Here is a 26,421-nt window from a genome sequence, read left to right as displayed (position 1 = left end):
GTGGCACAGCGATCTAAGGCACTGCATCTCAGTGCTAGAGGCGTCACTACAGACCCTGGTTCGATTCCAGGCTGTATCACAACCGGCCGTGATCTGAAGTCCCATCAGTCGGCGCACAATTGGCCCAGCGTCGTCCGGGGTAGGCCGCCATTGTAAATAAGAATTTGTTCTTAACCGACTTGCCTAGTTAAATAAAGGTTAAATAAAAGAAATACAAAATGCCAATGGTTGGCTGTACCTTAGCCAAGTACCTCAACTCCTCCACTGAGTTGAGCGAAGACTGGAGTTTTTTTTTATTTACTTTTTATTAACCTCAGACTCCTTTGAGTTGCTATGCATCGATACTTAAAACAAATTCTTAAACCCTTACTGTGTACCTGTTTGTCCTCTGTTGTTGCATGCCTTTCTTTGCTTAAATCCATACTTTATAATAAAATGTTAATCAAACACAACCACCAACTGTGTTTCCTTGTTGAGATTCAATTTGCGCATTCGTACTGAGTTGCCATTTTAGAGCAACAGCAATAGAGCAACAGCAATGAGGAAACAGTCGGTGGTTGTATGAGAAACGTTTAATTAAAAAGCATGGATTTCAGAAAACAAAGAAAGGCATGCAACAACAGAAGACAAACATAAGTACACAGTAAGGGTTTAAGATGTGTTTTTTGTTTTGTTTTAAGTATTGACTCAGTGACTAGAAGGATCCTTCTGTGCTTAGCCTGAAGACCTGGCATTGGATTCAATGTCAGACATAAATTAACGTTTGGATCGTTTTAAGTTTCCTCTCGCGACCTCCACAAGACAGAATGTTGAATAACATTAGATTTTAACTTACTTTACCGGTTGTTCGTGTGGTTGGTCCTTTTGCAGGTAGGAATGTGAGACAATATATCCACCTTACTTTACCGGTTGTTCGTGCGGATGGTCCATTTGCAGGTAGGAATGTGAGACAATATATCCACAGCAAAGTATAATTACAGCGCATTCAGATTTCTGTATTTTTATCTTGTGCTAGAAATCTGAATGCACTACCAGTGCTTTGAAAAGTTGATGTAATTATACTTTCCTGTGCATATAATGTCTCACATTCCTACCAGCAAAGGGACCAACCACACAGACAACCGATAAAGTAAGTTAAAATATAATTGTATTCAACATTCTGGCTTGTAGAGGTCATAAGAGGAATCTTTCCTGATGCAAAAGCTCAGTTATGCCTGACGTAGAATTCAAATGTATTCAACGTCTGGTCTTTAGACTAGTCTGCGCTCTAGCTGTACTGTACCATCATCCGCCAATATAGCATATTTCAAAAAGCCTAACACATTCTAAAAGCTTGATACCTCAATGAGATCTTATGTTTCCTCACTATTTAATAAGAAAGTTATTCTGTGATGAAAGTTATGAATTTACAAGTTGGATAAGTGTCAGAACTCTTTTAAAAAAAAAAATCAAGACTGAGATAAAACACCAAGTTACATTCCTTTGCTCATTATCACACAAAAGCGAAATTCTGCAGTGCTACACACACTTTTTGACCATAAAATGAGGAACATAAAGAATTCAAAAGGAATTCGTTTTACCTTTAGAAAAAAAGCTTTAGGTCCCGATTTGATAGAGAAGTCTTCCTTATCCGCTTTCCATTTGAAGCGTTTCCACTGCGTTCCTCTCAAGTTTATTTTCAGAACCTGGACTGAAAATCCAGGTAAACCATATCCGCAAAATGTGCCACAGGAGGAGACTAGTGATATTTTGCTGAGACGCTACAATAATTGTTTTGTACAAACTAGAGCAATCGGTTTTGCACACGGACGCTCCAAATGTTTCCAACAAATGACAAAATGATTGAGTCTGTACCATAGGAACCTATGGCTGTAGTGCGCGCACAGGTGAGGACATGAAAGGAATTACCGATGATGTTGAGGACGGCCGCCTAGTGGCGGGGACAATATCCCTCATATAACGTGTTATCGTTCTCTTTTCTTCTTTATTATTGCCCTCCGACAAAAGTTTATTAAAGATTGCATTATCACTTGTTGGTGTGTAGATACGACTTTTAGATTGACATGATAACAAATACTTCTGACACATGAATATAGTGTAACTTCTTATTTTGACAGCTGTCAGAGTGATTAAGGTTAGATTTATTTTCACCAGATAATTGAATTGTTTATCATAGGTGCCATACATTAAGTTATCTAATCTCATTATCACCAAAACAGCATATACAAGGACCAGATAAATCAGCACAAATAGGCTTCTCTTCAATCTAACGTGTGGTAATGATCATACAACTCGGACAGCATTTTGTCCCATTGGTGCATGATTCTTTATACTGATCTACATGGAGGCCATGAGATCAATATTATCTTACTTAATCATAAATGACAGACCTTAAAAAGCCTAAATATTCTGTAACATAGTTCTGCACAGGCTGGCCTAGATACGTGTCAGCAATGGCATTGTTACGTTCCCCAGTTTCTGTGTTGTGGTTTGTGTATTATCATGTATGTATTTCAGGAAATGGATTCCTGAAATTCTCTACGAACAGCTGATTGGTCAATCAACATTGATTGTTTGGAGAGCTGACCCCACCCCCCTCATCAGGACGCAGCTGTCTCCAATTACTAACTTCTTCTGAAGCTATATAAGCCCCAGTTCTGTTGCTCAGAAGGAGAGATGATTGCTGAGAGACAAGGCTAATGGCAGAGGGTTATAGCATGTTGGTTGTTTCTAAGAATTTTGGTATGTTGTTGCTGAGGGAGCTGATTGGTTGTGTGTGTCAATAGGATGCAGTGTTTTGATTATTGACTTACATTTGTGTAATTCTGTTTCATTTGTTCCCAGGGGGGAAGGGGAAGGCACCTAGGGAGTGCTTAGGCAAGAGGCCCGCGGGCATACATATACCCGTAGTAGTTTGCTGTCTATGCACACTAGGAAAGACCTGGGCGGACCATCCCCTGTATTTTGGTTAGTGCACCAGGTGGTGCTAGTTAGGTAAGTAGTGGGTAGGCAGTTAAGGTAGGAGAGAGGGCTTTGATATTTACTTTCTTTGCTTTGGTTCCGTCCAGCCCCTTTTCCCCAACCTTACCACGTGAAGGAATAAATTCCCTGTTAACGGTATTCTCTGCCTATTTGTCATCCTTGTTCACACCTACACTTCCCTACCTTATTCACAACAAGGAGAGTTAAGTTGTAGCAGGGTGTTGCGTTCCCTCTTTCTAGAGGCGTGCGTAACAGGCATGAACAATGTCTAGGCCTCTCTCACTCACTCTCCTTCTGACACAGTGAGTGACCTCAGTTTACCATGTGGGGGGTGAGAAAGTCTACCTGGGGGGAAGGATAGTATTTCTCCCCCTCCCTCGCAGCTTATTTCTAAACACAAACAGAATCTCTGTTTATCTGGAGACAGAAAGAGCCACACAGAAGGTGGTCTAAGAGGAAACAGTCTGGCTATTTACCTGCTGGGATAAACATTTCTCTGGATCGTTGTCTTGAAAGTTAGTGACAATGTGAATTGTTTCATATGGGTGAGTTTGTTGGTCTGTGTTTTGCCTGGGCAATGTCTCAATACCGTTGCATATAACATTTCTGGGATCTTTTATTTCAGCTCATGAAAAATGTGACCAACACTTTACATGTTGCGTTTATATTTTTGTTCTATATATATATATATATATATACACACAGTATCTCACAAAAGTGAGTACACCCCTCACGTTTTTGTAAATATTTGAGTTTATCTTTTCATGTAACAACACTGAAGAAATTACAATTTGCTACAATGTAAAGTAGTGAGTGTACAGCTTGTATAACATTGTACATTTGCTGTCCACTCAAAATAACACAACACAGCCATTAATGTCTAAACTGCTGGCAACAAAAGTGAGTACACCCCTAAGTGAAAATATCAAAATTGGGCCCAAAGTGTCAATATTTTGTGTGGCCACCATCATTTTCCAGCACTGCCTTAACCCTCTTGGGCATGGAGTTCACCAGAGCTTCACAGGTTGCCACTGGACTCCTCTTCCACTCCTCCATGACGACATCACGGAGCTGGTGGATGTTAGAGAACTTGCACTCCTCCACCTTCCGTTTGAGGATGCCCCACAGATGCTCAATAGGGTTTAGGTCTGGAGACATGCTTGGCCAGTCCATCACCTTTACCCTCAGCTTCTTTAGCAAGGCAGTGGTTGTCTTGGAGGTGTGTTTGGGGTCGTTATCATGTTGGAATACTGCCCTGCGGCCCAGTCTCCGAAGGGAGGGGATCATGCTCTGCTTCAGTATGTCACAGTACATGTTGGCATTCATGGTTCCCTCAATGAACTGTAGCTCCCCAGTGCCGGCAGCACTCATGCAGCCCCAGACCATGACACTCCCACCACCATGCTTGACTGTAGGCAAGACACACTTGTCTTTGTACTCCTCACCTGGTTGCCGCCACACACGCTTGACACCATCCGAACCAAATAAGTTTATCTTGGTCTCATCAGACCACAGGACATGGTTCCAGTAATCCATGTCCTTAGTCTGCTTGTCTTCAGCAAACTGTTTGCGGCCTTTCTTGTGCATCATCTTTAGAAGAGGCTTCCTTCTGGGACGACAGCCATCTAGACCACTTTGATGCAGTGTGCGGCGTATGGTCTGAGCACTGACAGGCTGACCCCCCACCCCTTCAACCTCTGCAGCAATGCTGGCAGCACTCATACATCTATTTCCCAAAGACAACCTCTGGATATGACGCTGAGCACGTGCACTCAACTTCTTTGGTCGACCATGGCGAGGCCTGTTCTGAGTGGAACCTGTCCTGTTAAACCGCTGTATGGTCTTGGCCACCATGCTGCAGCTCAGTTTCAGGGTCTTGGCAATCTTCTTATAGCCCAGGCCATCTTTATGTAGAGCAACAATTCTTTTTTTCAGATCTTCAGAGAGTTCTTTGCCATGAGGTGCCATGTTGAACTTCCAGTGACCACCACTACCTTATCACAACACGATTGGCTCAAATGCATTAAGGAAAGAAATTCCACAAATTAACTTTTAACAAGGCACACCTGTTCATTGAAATGCACTCCAGGTGTTCCAGGTGACTACCTCATGAAGCTGGTTGAGAGAATGCCAAAAGTGTGCAAAGCTGTCATCAAGGCAAAGGGTGGCTACTTTGAAGAATCTCAAATATAAAATATATATTTTGATTTGTTTAACACTTTTTTTTTTTGGCTACTACATTATTCCATATGTGTTATTTCATAGTGTTGATGTCTTCACTATTATTGTACAATGTAAAAAATAGTAAAAATAAAGAAAAACCCTTGAATGAGTAGGTGTGTCCAAACTTTTGACTGGTACTGTATATACACATATATATTCTGTATGTGTGTATATATATATTACATATATATGTATATATACATGTATATGTGTATTTATATTGGTTTTTGGTTTTTACAGTGGCAAGAAAAAGTATGTGAACCCTTTGGAAATAACTGGATTTCTGCATAAATTGATCATAAAATTTGATCTGATCTTCATCTAGGTCACAACAATAGACAAACACAGTCTGCTTAAACTAATAACACACAAACAATTATAAGTTTTTATGTCTTTATTGAGCACACTGTGTAAACATTCACAGTGCAGGGTGGAAAAGGTATGTGAACCCTTGGATTTAATAACTGGTTGACCCTCCTTTGGCAGCAACTCAACCAAATGTTTTCTGTAGTTGCGGATCAGACCTGTACAACAGTCAGGAGGAATAGTGGACCATTCCTCTTTACAAAACTGTTTCAGTTCAGCAATATTCTTGGGATGTCTGGTGTGAACTGCCATCTTGAGGTCATGCTACAGCATCTCAAATCGGGTTGAGGTCAGGACTCTGACTGGGCCACTCCAGAAGGCGTATTTTCTTCTGTTGAAGCCATTCTGTTGTTGATTTACTTCTGTGTTTTGGGTCGTTGTCCTGTTGCATCACACAACTTCTGTTGAGCTTCAATTGGCGAACAGATTGCCTAACATTCTCCTGCAAAATGTCTTTATAAACTTGGGAATTCATTTTTCCGTCGATAATAGCAAGCTGTCCAGGCCCTGAGGCAGCAAAGCAGCCCCAAACCATGATGCTCCCTCCACCATACTTTACAGTTGGGATGAGGTTTTGATGTTGGTGTGCTGTGCCTTTTTTTCTCCACACAGTGTTGTGTGTTTCTTCCAAACAACTCAACTGTAGTTACACTGTGAATGTTTAAATTATATATTCAATATAGACAAGAAAAATACAATAATGTGTGTGTTGTTAGTTTAAGCACACTATGTTTGTCTATTGTTGTGACTTAGATGAAGATCAGATCAAATTTGATGACTAATTTATGCAGAAATCCAGGTAATTCCAAAGGGTTCACATACCTTTTCTTGCCACTGTAGTTGAAGGTGCCAGTGACACTTTTAGAACCTTTGTGCATACAGTATATACACTGAGTGTACAAAACATTAGGATCAACTTCCAAATATTGAGTTGCACCCCCCTTTGACCTCATAACAGCCTCAATTTGTTGGGGCATAGGCTCTACAAGGTGTCAAAAGCATTCTACAGGGATGCTGGCCCATGTGGACTCCAATGCTTCCCACAGTTGTGTCCAGTTGGCTGGATGTCCTTTGGGTGGTGGACCATTCTTGATACATACGGGAAATTGTTCAGTGTGAAAAACCCAGCAGCGTTGCCGTTCTTGACACACTCAAACCGGTGCGCCTGGCACCTACTACCATATCCCGTTCAAAGGAAATTAAATATTTTGTCTTGCCCATTCACCCTCTGAATGGCACACATACACAATACATATCTCAATTGTCTCAAGGCTTAAAAATCATTATTTAACCTGTATTCTCTCCTTAATCTACACTGATTGAAGTGGATTTAACAGGTGACATCAAGAAGGGCTAATATATTTCACCTGGATTCACCTGGTCAGTCTATGTCATGGAAAGAGCAGGTGTTCCTAACATTTTGTACACTCAGTGTATATTGTTATTTTTTGGGTGCGGTTTTCATATAAGCCCTCTTGGGTTTCAAACCTCACCTGCACACATTTTTACTTTGTTTTTGTCTGCACTGTTTGTCGTTCACTTTACAAATAACTATAAAGATAAAACCGATGTTCAGAATAGCTTTATCTGACAAATATGCTAAGCGAATTAAAGATGATTTTAGGAGATGTTTTCATGTCCAATTTGGAATTACACATGGGTAAAATTCTGACATGCAGCTGCCTGTACACTTCATGTATATTACAGTGTCTGAGAATGTCACTGTCTATATCATATCAAGATCAGATAGAGGTAAGAGTAGACCGACTTGGATATCAGGAGCACAGACGCGTACTGTAGAAGTGATAAGAGAGGAATATACACTATGTCTAGGCAGAAGCTCATAGGATGGTGGAATCACAAAAACAGATCTCTAATGTTGACTGGATCCTTGTGCTTTTCTCAGTCTATTCTTGTGCAATTTCATAGATTAAGCTTGGCTTTGAAAGAGCTCTGATTCCCATGAATCATTAGTCTTGCTATTTCACTGTGGATCCCATGACTTATCAGTCTGGATGATCTGTGAGTGCAACACAAACTCTCTCTTACCCTTTCCTCTTCTTCCTATCCTTGTCTACTTCCACTTCTTTTGACAGGTGATGGAGACACCAATGACGGATCTACAGCGAGGGAGGGAAGTTGAGTCTAGAGGACTTGCTCTCTGAAGAGGAGTTTATGTAGGAGGCACATTCTGTGGAGAGCAGCCTAACGGCAGCACTAACCCACTCTGAGAGAAGCATATACAGTGCCGGATATATGGTTCAAGCACGCATCACTGAGGTGGAACATACCTTTGTCCAGCTGGAGGGTAGCATGGACAGTATGAGGTGTGCATAGAGGTGGGCCGTCTGGAAAGTCGGAGGGATGAATTGGTATGGGAGCTATTGCACCTGGATCAGCCTATGCTGCAGGCTATGGAGGCTCTGAGGGGACAGTTGTTAGAGGCACATAGAGTCCTTACCAGCATCCAGTTGGAGTATATTCATCTGCAGATAGAGGTGGGACAGGTGAAGAGTAAGCTATTTGTCACGGCCAGACTGTATTCAGAACCAGCTAACACTGACTGCACAACAGTATGACGGCCCAGTACAGTGGAAACCCCACAACATTGCATGTAAGCTTTTGTGAGAATGCAGTTCATGTACCCTGAGTAAAGGGTTACAGTATGATGGGTGTTGACATTTTCTCAGCATTTTCCTGTGATTTCTTTTGTCATCCCTTTGTGACATTTCATTGTGTTGACATGTGTTATGTTGATGGGTGCTACCACAGATTTGTTATTGCTGTTAACGGCTGCCTGTCATTGAGAGTTAATCACTGTTAGCATGAGTGGTAACTTGCTTTTATTCTTTTTTTCTGCCCCCAGGAGGAGCTTCAGGCCCATGTCCAGTATCACAGAGGTAGCCCAGCTTCTGGAGACCCGGAACAACCAGCTGAACATCCCGTTACCGGGCCGTGAACGACTTCTGTGCCTGCAGCGGCAGCATGAGGAATCTAGAAGGCTGGTATGAGCCGCGCCTGCTAGCCCTGCTCCGGAAGAGGCAGGGAAGGACACCCCGAGCCAGTAAAGGCGTGGTGTAACTGTTCTAATTTCTTCTCATCAGGAGACTGGACTCAGTTTAGGAGACCATGAGGAAGCTGAAGGCTCATTTTTAGAAAAAGGCAAAACAGACAATTGGAAGAATTTTGAGGTAGGATGTGGTATGCTACTGGCCATGAGATGTAGAGAACTAGTAGACCATCCTTTTGACCCTTAAGAATGAAGGTTTATCAAGTTAATATTAAGACTGTACTACTGTATAGATAGGCTGACATGTACAATTAACATTCCTGGGAGTCTCAAGGTGATTTTATTACATGGCTGTACTGAAGTAAACAAGACATTTGCTGAAGGGGAATCATAACTTTTCCATGGTAGTACAGGACAGTTGACAAAACACCTGGAATACCCACAACCCCTCCAGACCGAACATGTATTGTTTGCAAGTGTCCTTGATTGTGCATTTAGCCAATAATGTCAGTGATTGGTTTACATAAACTGCTCTTAATACATTAACAATGCCATTATGATATCACAAACAAGTTGGCCTTGGCTGTGAGATCAGCATGTCTTAACTGTAAACTGCACTGTGCATGGAAGGTCTACTGTAAAAACAATGTTTATTATGAATACACATACACAGCAAAAAGAAATCAGATGCAGATGTGGCATACAAAGCAATAGACAGGGATACTAGTCATACAAAGGTGATTGGGGAAATCTACAATACAGCTGTCAAGGGAATGAAATGAAAATCTATGTAATTTCTTATGAAATTAAATTGTATAAATGTTACTAACACAATGAGCATCATTTAAGATGTTTCCCCCTACATTTATTTGTTTCCCCCTACAAAAATGCAAAACAACCCACTCTTATGAACCATGTATTTTTTCAAAGACATTTAAACATTGCATCCTATTAAAAAAAAAAAAGTGTTTTGAGGATGTGATCAATGGAGGGTTGTGTGACTAAACAGTTTCACTCATGCCTGGACCTCAGTGTCTGCTGCTCCCTCTGGGTCCTCGTCATTGTAGATGTTCTCAGCCTGGAAAATGGAAAGACATTCTTAGTACTCCTACTAATAAAAAATAAAAAAATGATTATACATATTATAGTAAGATGGTAATACTAGTAGTACTAAGATGGTAGTGCTTCTGCCATCCCTGCAAACCTGTTACTTAGGCCTCATGAAATGAATAAACTATTCTCTATAGCCTCCCACTGTTTGACAGAGCACCGTCTGTCCTAAGGACTTACCATCTGCCAAACTTCCATGATGTTGTCCTCAGACACCGAACAGATGACCCAGGGCTCGTTGGGGTTCCACGAGAAGTCTGAGATCTTAGCTGTGTGACCACCGTGAATGAACAGCAGTTCAGGTGGACCATCCTCAGCATCCTCTGGCGACTGCTCCTCTCCGATTTTACTGAGGTCCCACACGTTGAGTCGCCTGTCTGTGCCACTGGAGGCCAAGATGGTTTCATTATGAGGAGACCACTGGACCTTAAGGGAGGAAAGGAACAGAAATATTTGACACAACTTAGTCATAGATGGTTCAACACGCAGCTTGTGCAAAACAGACTTCATAGGGAATAATTGTCCACTTCATGACTTAACATACCTGGAAGATCTCATCTTTGTGAGACTCAAATGAATGCAGCTTCAGTTTCAGGTTCCTCAGGTCCCAAAGAGCAACAGTCTTAAAAGGGAGAAACCATTAAATCCACACTACTGCTTCACTAACTACAATATGAAAGAATCTTGGAAGAAATGAGAGCAGTAAGAGATCCAGCCCACCTTGTCTGCTGAGCCTGAGGCCAGGATGAACTCGCTGTAAGGGTTGAAGGACAGACAGTTGACCTCTGCAGTGTGGGCGTCCACAGCATGGCTAGGTTTCGACGTATTGTTTGATCGCGTGTCCCAACTGCACAGTAAACACAGTAACCAACAGTGTTATTGTTCAATGAGCAAGACCAAACAATGCTGCTGCTCATTCAAAGGTATTTTTTCTGTAGGGGAGTTAACTCATGGAGCCTTACATCATGAGTTTCTGGTCGTCAGCTACAGATCCAAAGAGCGACTCGTGCAGTAGATGCCAAGAAACGTCCTCCACAACGGCTGTGTGTCCAGTGAAGATGGTCTTAGCGTCCACAACCTTCCCCTCCTTAGGAACTGCACTGATGTCCCACATACAGATCGTCTGCAGACAGATGGGAAACAAGGTGAGAAAAGGAAAGACATGGAGGGAGGAAGAGTGTTCAAGCACTTGCTCTGGGTCAAGTGACAAGTCACTCACATGGTCATCAGAAGCGCTGAGAAGGCAGCCACTCAGGTTGGGGTTCCAGGAGAGACCATAACCCTCCTTCTGGTGTCCCCTCAAACGCAGATCTGGGGTGCACTCTCCAGATGGATCTGTAGTACACAAACACATTATTACCAAACATGTTTAAAGCAGGACTTGGACTTCCTGGCCATACACTTTAAATGTGCAGTAAGCAGACCCACCTGGTTTGGAGGGATGTTTGGTGTAGTCAAAGACAAGCACGTCGCTGGTTGGGGTTTTGGTGGCGATGATGCAGGGGTTCTGGGGCATGTGGCGGGCTCTGTTCACCTCTCCCTCATGGTTTATCTTGATTTCAATCTCTATCTTACCGCTGACTGAGCCAAAGCCTCCAAACTCTGAAGGGAGCGAGAGAGTCAGAGATCAGTGACCTACAGCAAAAAGGACTAATGTATATTACCACCAGTAAAATATTTTGAATGCCTTAAAACATTTAGACAGAAATGTTGTAATTGTTGCAAAAACATTCTCTCACCGCCTTTCTCACTATCATAGTGAGAAGCATCAAACTGCGCATCGTCATTGGGCAGTTGCACGCTGGCAATGACCAGGTGATTCTGTTCATCTGATGTGTGTGTGCCAAGAACCAGCCTGTGTACACTGAAATCCTTCCCCTCAGGTCTAAAATTAGAGAAAAAAGGTGTTCCAAAACAGATACATTTAAACAGTTTCCTTTTTTTTATGTAATAGAGGGCATTAGAAACTCAACATGGTCCACACAAGGATATCTTCGCAACACATATGGAGACCAAAAACAATCTTCTGGAAGACACCTTAGCACTCTCAGTAATCTAGCAAAGGCAGTTGTGATCAGCACAAGTATTTGGTATTCATGGGAACTATAGCTAGCTATGTATTCCTATATTGAGATGCACAGATAGTTGCAGCATTCAAGACAATGGGCTCCAACTGGGAAAAATAGTTTTGAATGGTCATCCAATTAAGAAATTCTGGCATATTTCTAGACCTCTGACCTTCCTCCCTGAAGATCACTCATGTTTTCACCTCGTTTTTTTCAAGTTCCCAGTTGTCTTGAAAGTACCAAATGAACCCTACCTGGTGACATCAGGCAACCACTGTGCTGTGAGGCTGGGCCACTCCAGGGCGTGTGTCATCACCAGGTCATAGAGGAAGGGCGTGTTCTTCTTCCATATCTTGTACTCCTCATTTATCACCCTCTCCTCCACAGCATCATCAAACGCTGCTGTAAAACAGAATGAAAGTCAACCGAGAGATTTAAATGTAACTCATACTAGCAGCAACCCAGTCAAAGGAAATATAGTTGTGATTGAGGGCACCCTATTAACATTGAGAAAGTCTTAGCTAGCTAGTTAATAGTTACGCCCATTGAGTAGGGTTTTCCCGATGTTGCTAGCAAACGTACTGACAAATTGAGCGAATGTTAGCTAACCCATTACACTCCCCCAAACAGGTTTTGTCTCTGGCATTAAACAACGCTTTGCTTTTGAATACATTTAGCTTGCTTGCTAGCTAGCTAACTAGCTAGCTGGGTACTTTTCTTTGTATACAATTATAAATTAATTATCTTCACGATTGATACGCCGGGAGCCCCCGTCCTACCTTGGTAGCTAGCGTATTCACTTTTGAATGAAATTACCTTCTTTATCAGCCATGGCGTTGGTAATATTACACAAGTAGCTTTGTTTTCAGAAATAGCGCTTCGCGGAGAACAAGCACGCAGCCGGGCTAGCTTGGCGGGAACGCTATGGAGGTTAAATAGCCAATCACCGTCAACTAAACCGGAAGATGTCGTATATGTATTCGTCAAAGAAAAGACTCCGACAGGATTCCGGGTTAACAAAAATGTTTCCACTAGATAGCACAGCTACAAAGTGGCTATATCGTAAAAATTCATGAAAACCAAAATTAGCTTTTTGGTCTTAGTTTAAGTCTCGGGTTAGCACAATGTTAGCAGCGTGGTTAATGTTATTGGTTAGGTTTAAAATCAAATCTTAATAAGATAAATTGTTTTAAAAAAGGGGGGGGGTTATGGCTCCGTGGCTGTGGTAACTAGTGACGACACAGCAAAAAGCGATATTTTTACCCCGCATTATTTCATTTCTGGGATATTTATTATCCACCCGTACAGTAGGTGGCGGAATACACATATACTTGTTGCGAACGCCATTATATCAAAGAAGTAGCAGGCGAGCTATCTTTGGTACCATGATTGGTCACTACACTGACAATACTTCCTGAAACAATACACGTTGTTGCAACAGCAAGTATACGTTCCAGTCGTTTAGGGTTTAAATCAACTAAATAAATCACAATGGATGATCGTGAGCTTGATCTCACCGAGTCACAGAAAGATACCAAGTCGAAATACCCGGCGATCAACAAGAAGTATGAATGTGAGTTGCGCACTTGTGTAGCTAATCTGTTATGAACATGCTTGATGACAAGCTATACTTACATTTTTAGCTAGTTAGCTTGCTTTGGTTCTGATTTGAGATTGTTCACCAGGTAGTAGTACATGAATGGGTTTCTGTTGAAATGTTCAGTGGAAGAGTATCTTTAGTGGAGGAGACAGCTCTACCACCAGAAATTGCTTCATTGACACATTGATATTGTAGCCAGGCCTAGTAGATGAATACCCTCACATATTGGATTGAATGTTTACCTATAGCCCACTCTACTTTATTGTAGTAACATGAGTTGAATAATTGATCTATCTATCTATTCATCATGTAATTTGGTTTCTCTCTAGATTTGGACCACACTGCTGATGTACAGTAAGTGGACTGACTACCCATGAACCACAGCAACTGCTGCTCCTACCCTTAGCTGTGGTGGTTACACCTTTATTGCGAAATCCCCAAAGCCTACCTGATCATGCAGAGCAGCGATCTGTGACTTGACCGTACGGAGTGGCTTCCAACTTGGCACACACTGGTTGAATCAACGTTGTTTTTACGTCATTTCAATGAAATTACATTGAACCAACGTGGAATAGACGTTGAATTGTGCCCAGTGGGTTTGTCTTGCATCTGTGTCATCACTCTTATGTATGTTCCTAGGCTCCACTCTTGGGGAGACTCGCTGGAGGAGGCCTTTGAGCAGTGTGCCATGGCAATGTTTGGGTATATGACAGATACAGAGACAGTGGAGCCCATTGACACAGTAGAAGTGGAGTCAGAAGGTGAGATGGAATAACAGACTGAAAACAGGCATAATACTCATAGGGACATGTCTGGAGTAGATTATGGGGGACCAGTACGGGGGGAAGAAATATATGCACTCACTACTGTAAGTCACTGGATAATAGTGTCTGCTAAATGACAAATGTAATGTAAATATGTTTCATATGGGTCAATATTTTACTTACCATTGCATTGAATACTTTCTTATGTCTGTTTGTTTCCTGACCAGGTGATGACATGGAATCTCTTCTCTTCCACTTCCTAGACGACTGGTTATTCAAATTCAGTGCAGATCTTTTCTTCATTCCCAGAGTAAGGGCCTTCAATGTATTAATTCCAGAGGCTACATGGAGCTCTCTCTCTCTCTCCTACCCCCCATCAATAGATGTATAGATTTCTTGGTGCCTGTATGTATAATTGTATGATGTCAAAGGAGCATGCACATAATTGCATTGCAAAAAAAAGAAATGGGGTTTGAAACCTGATTACAACTAGAAGATTCAGTGGGGGGGGGAAGTATTTGATCCCCTGCTGATTTTGTATGTTTGCCCACTGACAAAGAAATGATCAGTCTATAATTTTAATGGTAGGTTTATTTGAACAGTGAGAGACAGAATAACAACAAAAATATCCAGAAAAACGCATGTCAAAAATGTTATAAATTGATTTGCATTTTAATGAGGGAAATAAGTATTTGACCCCCTCTCAATCAGAAAGATTTCTGGCTCCCAGGTGTCTTTTATACAGGTAACGAGCTGAGATTAGGAGCACACTCTTAAAGGGAGTGCTCCTAACCACAGCTTGTTACCTGTAAAAAAAAGACACCTGTCCACAGAAGCAAGCAATCAATCAATCAGATTCCAAACTCTCCACCATGGCCAAGACCAAAGAGCTCTCCAAGGATGTCAGGGACAGGATTGTAGACCTACACAAGGCTGGAATGGGCTACAAGACCATCGCCAAGCAGCTTGGTGAGAAGGTGACAACATTTGGTGCGATTATTCGCAAATGGAAGAAACACAAAAGAACTGTCAATCTCCCTCGGCCTGGTGCTCCATGCAAGATCTCACCTCGTGGGGTTGCAATGATCATGAGAACGGTGAGGAATCAGCCCAGAACTACACGGGAGGATCTTGTCAATGATCTCAAGGCAGCTGGGACCATAGTCACCAAGAAAACAATTGGTAACACACTACACCATGAAGGACTGAAATCCTGCAGCGCCCGCAAGGTCCCCCTGCTCAAGAATACATATACATGCCCGTCTGAAGTTTGCCAATGAACATCTGAATGATTCAGAGGACAACTGGTGAAAGTGTTGTGGTCAGATGAGACCAAAATGGAGCTCTTTGGCATCAACTCAACTCGTCGTGTTTGGAGGAGGAGGAATGCTGCCTATGACCCCAAGAACACCATCTCCACCGTCAAACATGGAGGTGGAAACATTATGCTTTGGGGGTGTTTTTCTGCTAAGGTGACAGGACAACTTCATCGCATCAAAGGGACGATGGACGGGGCCATGTACCGTCAAATCTTGGGTGAGAACATCCTTCCCTCAGCCATGGCATTGAAAATGGGTCGTGGATGGGTATTCCAGCATGACAATGACCCAAAACACACGGCCAAGGCAACAAGTGGCTCAAGAAGAAGCACATTAAGGTCCTGGAGTGGCCTAGCCAGTCTCTAGACCTTAATCCCATAGAAAATCTGTGGAGGGAGCTGAAGGTTCGAGTTGCCAAACGTCAGCCTTGAAACCTTAATGACTTGGAGAAGATCTGCAAAGAGGAGTGGGACAAAATCCCTCCTGAGATGTGTGCAAACCTGGTGGCCAACTACAAGAAACGTCTGACCTCTGTGATTGCCAACAAGGGTTTTGCCACTAAGTACTAAGTCATGTTTTGCAGAGGGGTCAAATACTTATTTCCCTCGTTAAAATGCAAATAATTTTATAACATTTTTGACATGCGTTTTTCTGGATTTTTTTGTTGTTATTCTGTCTCTCACTGTTCAAATAAACCTACCATTAAAATTATAGACTGATCATTTCTTTGTAAGTGGGCAAACGTACAAAATCAGCAGGGGATCAAATACTTTTTTCCCCCACTGTAACATATCATTACATTTACCACAAGTGTTTATTTACCCCGTACTGGTCCCCTACCAATTTAATTTAGCAGTTACAATAATAAGGTATTGCCTAACTTAATTTATGTCTTCTAGGAGGTTAAAGTTTTGCACATTGACAGGATGCACTTCAAAATCCGCTCCATCGGGTAAGTTGATCTAAAGTTACACACGTCAGGATTTAGTTTTTGCTCACTAGGTGGTGCTAATTTATACTCGCATGTGATTGATCATTGACTTTTGAGCCATGTACATTACTCCTAGATGAAACGGTCTGAGGGGATATGGTGGGTTGGTTTTAGTTGGAACATTCTACCCCTGAGAAAGACAAGGGTTGCATGTTATCATTACTTCCTCCCCGAGTTCCTATGCCAGGAGTTCTGGTTCGTTCTCAGCTTCCCTCCATGCCTCACATTGTTTTCCTCTGCTGTTGTAGGTGGGGAGAAGAGTTCAACTTGGTCAAGCATCCACAGGTGAGCGAATGGGAGATGCACCTGATATATTTCACCATATCTGACCACAAAGAGGTCTGCTGTCTGACTCCCTCCTGGCCATAAGGCATAATTACTGTTTATGACCTGATGAAGATTGTTTATCCAACAGTGGTTGTGATATGTATTCTGTTACTGAAATATTATACTACATACATGATTAGTAGGCATAGACTGTTTTCATTGATTCAGGAGTCATCTGATTACAGTAGTTTGTGTTTTTGAAAGTGTCACTAAACTATGTGTATATTGTCCCTAAAGGGGACAGAAGTGAAGGCCATCACTTACTCAGCCATGCAGATCCATGACATCGACAAGCCCGAGATCTTTGCCATCATTGACATCTGAGGATACTACTACTGAGAAATTGTCCCAGAAGGGAACAGGACAATAGAAACAAACCTATATGTGCCTGTGTGATTGAACAATTGATTTAGGGCAACAGCATAGGCTTTGAAAATTGACATTTGATTAAGGGCAACAGCATAGGCTTTAAAACTGGATGAGTGAAGTGTAATATTTCCCTGAATTTGAATTGTTTACAGACAGATATCCAGAGAGAAGCAAACATCAGCAGCAGCAGAGTAACTGCTCAAGATACACAACATGTTCAAAAGTATGTGGACACCTGCCCGTCAAACATCTCATTCCAAAAATAACAGGCATTAATATGGAGTTGGTCCCCCTTTGTTGCTATAACAGCCTCCACTCTTCTGGGAAGGTGGCAGAATCCCTGAGCCGACTAGATTAAAAGTATGTCGATGTGCCCTTGAGCAAGGCACTTAAACCTAGTTGCCCCTGTCAGTCGCTCTAGATAAAGTGTCTGCTAAATGACAAACATTTAAAGGCTTTCCACTAGATGTTGGAACATTGCTTCGGGTACTTGCTTCCATTCAGCCACAAGAGCGTTAGTGAGGTCAGGTACTGATGTTGGGTGATTAGGCCTGGCTCGCAAGTCGGCGTTCCAATTCATCCCAAAGGTGTTTGATGGGTTTGTGGTCAGGGCTCTGTGCAGGCCAATCAAGTTCTTCCACACTGATCTTGACAAACCATTTCTGTATGGACCTTGCTTTTTGCACAGGTGCATTGTCATGCTAAAACAGGGAAGGGCCTTCCCCAAACTGTTACCACAAAGTTGGAAGCACAGAATCGTCTAGAATGTATGCTGTAGCGTTAAGACTTCCCTTCACTGGAACTAAGTGCCCAGTCTGAACCATTATTCCTCCTACACCAAACTTAACCGTGTGTTCTATATCGAGGCAGGTAGCGTTCTCCCGGCATCTGCCCAACCCAGATTTGTCTGTCGGACTGCCAGTTGGTGAAGCGTCACTCCAGATAATGCGTTTCCAATGGTGGCGAGCTTTACACAACTCCAGCCGACGCTTGGCATTGTGCATGGTGATCTTAGGCATGTGTGTGGCTACTTGGCCACGGAAACTCATTTCATGAAGCTCCCGACGAACAGTTCTTGTGCTGACGTTGCTTCCAGAGGCAGTTTGGAACTCGGTAGTGAGTGTTGCAACCGAGGACAGATGATTTTTACGCGCTTCAACACTCGGCGGTCCCGTTCTGTGAGCTTGTGTGGCCTACCACAGCTAGACGTATCCACTTCACAATAACAGCATTTACAGTTGACCGGGGCAGGTATAGCAGGGCAGAAAATTGACGAACTGACTTGTTGGAAAAGGTGGCATCCTATGACGGTGCCAGGTTGAAAGTCACTGAGCTCTTTATTAAGGCCATTCTACCACCAATGTTTGTCTATGGAGATTGCATGGCTGTGTGCTCGATTTTAAACACCTGTCGACAACGGGTGTGGCTGAAATAGCCGAATCCACTAATTTGAAGGGGTGTCCACATACTTTTGTATATATAGTGTCATCTGGCTCTTCTCGTAAGTGCTGTAAGGGGTATTGATTGAGGAATGCCAATAATTAAGGTTTTTATTGTTATTTTTAAGGATCACAAATTAATCCAAAAAGTGTCAAGAGACAGAATCATCAAAAAAATTATGTTACGAAGATGGCACAATAATGTGTGTACTTGTAGGGATTTTAAATGATTTTTTGCTGAGAGACCGTGCAGGGACTTTGACAGTTTTTTTGTTGTTGTCATATGTACTGTATATGTACAGCTAGATATTTATTTAAGCATTTTAGGTGCCACACCTCTCAGATTAAAAATACATCAAACGATCCAGTCTGGGATCCACCACATCAGACAAATGCAGTGCTTCGGCCAAGATGTTTCATACCGATTGAATCAAACACACTAAGGCTTTTTCTGGAGAGTAAAGATACCTGAGTGAACATGTTAACTTTTGGTTTATATATTTTTTATTTTGAAATGGTGACTTTCAGGATTATTGTACAATATACACTACCGTTCAAAAGTTTGGGGTAACTTAGAAATGTCCTTGTTTTTGAAAGAAAGGCATATTTTTGGTCCATTAAAATAACATAAAATATATCAGAAATACAGTGTAGACATTGTTAATGTTGTAAATCACTATTGTAGCTGCAAACGGCAGATTAAAAAAAAAAATGGAATATCTACATAGACGTCCATTATCAGCAACTTTCACTCCTGTGTTCCAATGGCACGTTGTGTTAGCTAATCCAAGTTTAGCATTTTAAAAGGCTAATTGATCATTAGAAAACCATTTTGCAATTATGTTAGCACAGCTGAAAACTGTTCTGATTAAAGATGCAATAAAACTGGCCTTCTTTAGACTAGTTGAGTATCTGGAGCATCAGCATTTGTGGGTTTGAGTACAGGCTCAAAATGGCCAGAAACAAAGAACTTTCTTCTGAAACTCATCAGTCTATTCTTGTTCTGAGAAATGAAGGCTGTTCCTTGCGAGAAATTGCCAAGAAACTGAAGATCTTGTACAACGCTGTGTACTACTCCCTTCACAGAACAGCGCAAACTGTCTCTAAACAGAATAGAAAAAGGAGTGGGTGGCCCCGATGCACAACTGAGCAAGAGGACAAGTACATTAGAGTGTCTAGTTTGAGAAACAGACGCCTTGCAAGTACTCAACTGGCAGCTTCATTAAATAGTACCCGCAAAACACCAGTCTCAACGTCAACAGTGAAGAGGTGACTCCTGGAAGCTGGCCTCCTAGGCAGAGTTGCAAAGAAAAAGCCATATCTCAGACTGGCAAATAAAAGCTTAGGATGGGCAAAAGAACACAGACACCTGACAGAGGAACTCTGCCTAGAAGGCCAGCATCCCGGAGTCGCCTCTTCACTGTTGACGTTGAGACTGGTGTTTTGCCACCCCACATTCCTGTACTACAAATGCTGACCCAGTACATCCTGTCCTTGGATCTTTTGAACCATCTGTGTAAATGGCCACAAAATCCTGATGCACAGTATCCAGATGTCTCTTAAACAGATCAGATGGATCAACACCTCCCTATCTTTCTGTAGTCTCTCCAACACTTCTAGATCAACTACTGAAGGCCGGAGCAGCCATGGTGGATTTACAGGAATAGCTACTGTTGGACTAAACTCCCTTCCATACAGTCCCATCTCATTCGTCTGGGTATTACCCACCCACCCAAAGCTTGTGTTCTGTCTTCGCTCATGTTCCCAGCATGCCTGTAAAATCCCTTTTTCAGGATGAGTCACCCCATGCCCCTGTAGGTTGACCCAATAAATCAATGCCAGCTGCTGTCTCCTAATTCTCAATGGCATGTCCCCCATCTCCACCTGTAGTGCAGCCACTGGGGAGGTCCGAAACGCCCCACTACATCTTCTGAGTACTTGCCCCTGTATGACATCTAGCCTTTCCAATGATGTCTGGGCTGCCGAACCATACGCTATACTGCCATAGTCTATTACAGATCAGATGAATGCAACATACATGGTCCTCAATGAGGAACGCCCAGCCCTCTACTCCTTCCCCGTCAGACAGCGCATCACATTTAGCACCTTCTTACACATTACCACCACCACTCTCTCAATGTGTTCTGCCCAGGTGAGTCTAGTGTCACCTTCTCCAAGTTTCTCCCATATAACCTCAAGCATACCTCATCTTCCACCTTCCTCCTGGTAAAGATTAATACCCACCGCTCTACTTCATCAATTCATTCCTGTACCTTCCTGACTATGTAAGGCAAATTTCTTCCCCTCTTCCAAGGCCCCATCATCTGCAAATAATGACCTCCCAATATCCGTCTGTACCTGAGAGTAAACATCATTGATCATGATTGAGAACAACAGAGGATTAATCACGATCCCCTAAAGTGAACCATAATCCACCAGGTAGCTGCCTGATAGAGACTTCCCCACCCTCACCTGGATAGACCTTCCAAACAGGAAATCCTTTATCCAGTTGTTCGTTCTTCTTCCTACCCCAATAATATCAAGCTTGATTAACAACCCCTCCTTTCACATCCTATCATACGCCTTCTCCAAATCATCAAAAAAGTGTCCTTGTTCACCTGAGTCTTCCTGACCTCTGCTTCTAAGGAGAGTACTGGGTCCATAGTTCCTCTACCCTTCCTGAACCCCCTGATGTGGAAATACCAGCGCCCTGCTCTCCAGGAAGAAAGTGAGCCTCTCCGTAATCATACGTTCCATAATCTTACATACATGTGATGCTAAAGCTATTGGCCGATAGCTTGTTGGCCTCGTTGGGTATTTCCCTGGCTTCCGGATTGGCACCACTACTGCCTCCTTCCAGCTGCCTCGTAGTTTCCACTCCTCCCACACTCTGTTGTACAACACCAATACCTTATCCAGTGCTTTATCTCTAATATGGGCTAACATAGCATAGCACACCTCATCTTTCCCAGGTGAAGTTAATCCAGCCTTACCTATTGCCCTTTTCACCTCTGCCATGAAATGGTGCATTCAATACATCATTTACATCCTCCCTCCTATCCAGCACTCTGGGATGCTCTTCTCTCATTCTCTCTCTCCCCCTCCTCTGACAAATTTGCTGAGCTATGCACTTGGACAAATGCTTTGGCCATCGTCTCTGCCTTCTCATCTGTTACTGTCACATTCTTCTCCTTCGTCAACACTGGATAATCCCACTCCCTTCTGACCCCGCTCATCCTCTTAATCATCCCCCACACTTCTCCCACAGGTGTTGCCCTTCCAATGGTGTCACAGAACCGATGCCAACATGACCTCTTTGCCTGACGAATAGTTCTCCTCACCAGGGCATGGGCCTGCTTATACTGATGTTTGAAGTTGTTTGAAGTTATACTCATGTTATACTCATGTTCAGATGTTTGAAGTTATACGTCCTTTTCAGTATTCTAAATGCCCTGTCCCTACTCCTCACCACTGCCCCACACTCCTCTATCCATCATGGGACTGCTTTCCTCCTCCTTCCTGAACTCTTAGGTACAGCCTCAGTAGCTGCCCCAACTAATGCTGTTCTCACCCAGTTATTCATACTATCCACATCCCCTCTCATATCCACACGAGCCATCACCTGCTTACTGAGCTCCTGAAACTGATCCCAGGACTACTCGGACGTGAGCGATGTGATCCTCCAAGGTAGCCGAGTAGACTAGGATGTCGTCGATATACACGACCACCTGGCATCCGAGCATGTCCCGGAACGCCTTGTTAACGAATGCCTTGACCACTGACGAAGCATTGGCTAAGCCAAATTGCATCACCAAGAACTCATAGTGACCAGACATCGTGCTAAAAGCTGTCTTCCATTCATCCCCCTCCCGAATGCGGATGAGATTGTATGCACTCCGCAGGTCCAATTCGGTAAAGAACCGGGCACCGTGGAGCTGTTCGATGGCTGCCGGTATCAACGGGAGAGGGTAACGGTACTTGGTGATTTCATTGAGTCCTCTGTAATCAATACATGGGCATAACCCTCCATCATTCTTGGCCACGAAGAAGAAACCTGCTGACGCAGGACGTGCGGATGAAACCTTGTTGGAGCGCCTCATGGATGTAATCCTCCATGGGTTTCAGCCACCAACAGAGGGTAGATGCGTCTGCGCAGGGGCGCAGAGCCTGCAAGCAGGTCGATGGCACAGTCCCAGGGGTGATGAGGAGGGAGACAGGTGGCATGTGTTATGGAAAATACCTCCCACAGGTCCTGGTTTACCTCCGGGATGTTGGGCTGAAGGGCAACCACAGGACTCTCAACCGACATGGAACCACAGGGGATGGGGAAGCAGGTCCTCCGGGATTCGGGTGACCAGTCTGATTTTCATTCTCGACCATGAGATGGTGGGGTTGTGGCATTGAAGCCAAGGAGAATCTCGTGAGCTGGTGATGAAGGGGATGTTCTCCTGATGGATGGACACCACGGTGAGGGTGAGTGGTTTGGTGATGTGTGTGATGGTTTCAGAACCTAATGGCCGATTATCGAGGGCTTGAACCGGCAAAGGAGAGGAGAGCGGGTATGAGGTGATGTTGAGAGAGAAGGCAAGGGTCTGGTCAATAAAGTTTCCTGCGGCACCGGAATTCACTAATGCTGTAGAAACAGTACATCAACTAGTGTGATTGCCACCAATTGTTTTTGCAACATTTACTTGGGGCCAACTCTGAAAATAGCCCTGCTGGATGATTTGAAAAGTCATAGTGATTTGAAAAGTCATCAATAATATAATAATACTCTTAGAAAAAAAAATGTATCTTTAATTTACAATCTGTAGAGACTATGAGAAAGGTTCAGAAACATCACAGCACAGTAGAAAAATATATGTCAGCTAGAAATTAAAACTGGATGGCCTTCAGAGATAGATGGGAGGGGTTGAGGGTAGCTGAAGACTGGGACTAAAAACAAACAAAAGATAACTAATGTGAAATATGCTGTCTGTGAAATGTACTGTATAGAGTCAGGTTTGAAGGCCTCCTTGCTCGCACATGCTTTTTCAGTTCTTCCCACAGATTTTCTAAGGGATTGACGTCAGGGCTTTGTGATGGCCACTCCAATACCTTGACTTTGTTGTCCTTAAGCCATTTTGCCACAACTTTGGAAGTATGCTCTTGGTCATTGTCCATTTGGAAGACCCATTTGCGACCAAGATTTAACTTCCTGACTGATGTCTTGAGATGTTGCTTCAATCTATCCACAATTTCTCCCTCATGATGCCATCTATTTTGTGAAGTGGACCAGTCCCTCCTGCAGCAAAGCACCCCTACAACATGATGCTGCCACCCCGTTGCTTCACGGTTGGGATGGTGTTCTTCGACTTGCAAGCCTCCCCCTTTTTCCTCCAAACATAACAATGGTCATTATGGCCAAACAGTCTATTTTTGTTTCATCAGACCAGAGGACATTTCTCCAAAAAGTACGATCTTTGTCCCCATGTGCAGTTGCAAACCATAGTCTGGCCTTTTTATGGCGGTTTTGGAGCAGTGGCTTCTTCCTTGCTGAGCGGCCTTTCAGGTTATGTCGATATATGACTCGTTTTACTGTGGATATAGATACTTTTGTACCTGTTTCCTCCAACATCTTCACATGGTCCTTTGCTGTTGTTCTGGGATTGATTTGCACTTTTCCACCAAAGTGCATTCATCTCTAGGAGACAGAACACATCTCTTGGCATCCGCCAAACCCAGATTTGTCTATAAGACTGCCAGATGGTGTAAGATTGCCAGATCACTCTAGAGAACGCGAGTGCAATGGTGGCGAGTTTTACACCACTCCAGCCGACGCTTGGCATTGCGCATGGTGATCTTAGGTTTGTGTGCGGCTGCTCGGCCATGGAAACCCATTTTATGAAGCTCCCGACGAACAGTTCTTGTGCTGATGTTGCTTCCAGAGGCAGCTTGGAACTTGGTAGTGAGTGCTGAAACCGAGGACAGATGATTTTTATGTGCTTCAACACTTCGGCGGTCCTGTTCTGTGAGCCTTTTGTTGCTCCTAGTAGGGCTGGGCGATATGGCCAAAATCTCATATCCCGATATTGGTCATTTCATATCCCAATAATGATACATATCATGATATAGCACATTTTCTGTAAATATAAAATGTTTATATAAAATGACCACCCACATGTAAAGGCCTATTTCTTATTACATTTTGAATTATACTCAACAAATAAAAAAGGTACTTACTCATATTTGATCATTTATTTTATTTAGAACCTGTGCAAATTTTAAATTAAACATGTAACAAAATATAAAATATGAATGTATAAAATATAAAAAGGTAAATAGCAAATGCTTAAGCTATAGTTGCAAACAGATTCAATATATTTGGGGGGGGGGGCTTGCCTGTTTTGCATGTTATTTTGGAATTAATAGGTGTCACATATCAATTTGCATTTAGTACCTTGGGTCGAGTGTTAGCACCAACTCACGAAACCCCGGTTTCTCGACCGTGTAAACTGGGGCCATGTCTTTGTAAGTTGTAACGGCAGCTGTTATCTCCTTCCATCTTCATGGTTCTTTGCCATATAGTGTGCCGCGGGCAAAAGCCTCTTGCAACATCTGAGTCGAGGGTTTGTTTTGAGCACTCGACTGTACTTTTTTGGGTCTCAATCGTAGACTCTCCGTACTGTTTCACATGATTCTTGCATAGGTGGTAAAAGAGGTTAGTGGTGTTTGAGCCTGTTGTCGGGACCGGCCTGCGGGATATTTTGCAGTGGACGGTTTTCTGGTCCGTGTCAGACTTTTCATACCCAAACCATGTCCATGCGACTGAAATTGCCCCTCTTTTAGCCATGGGTTTCGTGTCTCCGTGCTCTGTCACGTTCACAATCTTTCATGTTTGTTTGTGTTGCAAATTTCCTTGTGGAAGTACGCAAAACGTCGTCCAATTGACAAAAAATATTGCCGTAAAGAGTGTGATTTGCGACGCAACAAAATAAACGATAGAGCACAATATGAAACGATAGACATGTTTCTATCGTCACACGATATATATCATCATATCGCCCAGCCCTATCTCCTAGATGTTTCAATAACAGCACTTACAGTTGACCTGGGCAGCTCTAGCAGGTCAGAAATTTGAATAATTGACTTGTTGGAAAGGTGGCATCCTATGATAGTGCCACGTTGAAAGTCACTGAGCTCTTCACGAAGGCCATTCTACTGACAATGTTTATCTATGGCGATTGCATGTCTGTGCTAGATTTTGTCTTCCCTGTGGCTCAGTTGGCAGAGCATGGTGTGTGCTATGCCAGGATTGTGGGTTCGATTCCCACGGGGGGCCAGTACAAAAAAAATAAATGTATGAAATGAAATGTATGCATTCACATAAGTAAGTCGCTCTGGATAAGACTGTCTGCTAAATGACTAAAATGTAAATGTAAAAATGTTATACACTGTCAGCAACACGTGTGGCTGAAATACTCAAATCCACTAATTTGAAGGGGTGTCAATATACTTTGGTGTATATATAATAATTTCACAATGCCCACTTGTTGTTTCTTAAATACATTGTTACAGTTGTTGGTTACAGTAACTAGCTATAAAATTTGAGCCATATTAGCGTTGACATGAAATCAGTCAAAATACCTTAAAACAAGGCATCAAGAACAAGATGAAACTAGCTGAAATTAGTCAGTTTCTTGCCATGTGGGGAGGCGAAGGTCGAGTCATGCGTCCTCCGAAACATGACCCGCCAAACCGAACTTCCTTAAAGCCACCGGCTTAACCCGGAAACCAGCCACACCAATGTGTCGACGGAAACACAGTTCAACTGATGACCAAGGTCAGTCTGCAGGCGCCCGGCCCGTCACAAGGA

The 26,421-nt window shown here is 42.9% G+C and overlaps 3 protein-coding genes and 1 long non-coding RNA gene across 10 annotated transcripts in view; 2 read left to right on the top strand and 2 right to left on the bottom strand.

Moving 5' to 3' along the window:
* LOC115162407 (uncharacterized protein KIAA1522 homolog) overlaps positions 1-1,862 on the bottom strand; it is a 39,338-nt gene extending 37,476 nt beyond the window's left edge. For all 6 annotated transcript variants that reach the window (XM_029713681.1, XM_029713683.1, XM_029713680.1 and 3 more), the window contains exon 1: positions 1,581-1,862. The gene's annotated coding sequence lies outside the window, so the exon portion shown is untranslated. The remainder of the gene's footprint in view (positions 1-1,580) is intronic.
* Positions 185-9,407, top strand: LOC115162411 (uncharacterized). Its single transcript, XR_003869537.1, has 3 exons — positions 185-643; positions 7,668-8,185; positions 8,438-9,407. It is a non-coding gene; the product is annotated as an uncharacterized LOC115162411 (long non-coding RNA).
* LOC115162409 (histone-binding protein RBBP4) lies at positions 9,215-12,713 on the bottom strand. Its single transcript, XM_029713688.1, has 10 exons — positions 12,574-12,713; positions 12,012-12,159; positions 11,431-11,576; positions 11,120-11,293; positions 10,911-11,026; positions 10,654-10,814; positions 10,412-10,538; positions 10,236-10,313; positions 9,872-10,117; positions 9,215-9,659 (listed from the first exon to the last, which is right to left on the bottom strand). The coding sequence occupies exons 1-10, from the start codon at positions 12,587-12,589 to the stop codon at positions 9,597-9,599; spliced, it is 1,275 nt and encodes a 424-aa protein (XP_029569548.1). The 5' UTR covers positions 12,590-12,713; the 3' UTR covers positions 9,215-9,596.
* A 384-nt stretch (positions 12,714-13,097) lies between these two features.
* zbtb8os (zinc finger and BTB domain containing 8 opposite strand) lies at positions 13,098-17,407 on the top strand. Of its 2 annotated transcripts, XM_029713689.1 has the most exons (7): positions 13,098-13,330; positions 13,687-13,711; positions 13,997-14,118; positions 14,349-14,431; positions 16,340-16,392; positions 16,680-16,716; positions 16,996-17,407. In XM_029713689.1, exons 1-7 carry the CDS (start codon positions 13,249-13,251, stop codon positions 17,080-17,082), a joined length of 489 nt encoding a protein of 162 aa, XP_029569549.1. In that variant the 5' UTR covers positions 13,098-13,248; the 3' UTR covers positions 17,083-17,407. The 2 variants fall into 2 exon arrangements, with proteins under 2 accessions (XP_029569549.1, XP_029569550.1); XM_029713690.1 differs by lacking the exons at positions 13,098-13,330; positions 13,687-13,711; positions 16,340-16,392 and having other exon boundaries at positions 13,968-14,118; positions 16,996-17,139.
* The last annotated feature ends 9,014 nt before the right edge of the window (positions 17,408-26,421 follow it).

Source organism: Salmo trutta, chromosome 25, assembly GCF_901001165.1.
Source record: "Salmo trutta chromosome 25, fSalTru1.1, whole genome shotgun sequence".
Lineage (NCBI taxonomy): Eukaryota > Metazoa > Chordata > Actinopteri > Salmoniformes > Salmonidae > Salmo > Salmo trutta.
This window is presented reverse-complemented; position numbering and strand designations above follow the sequence as displayed.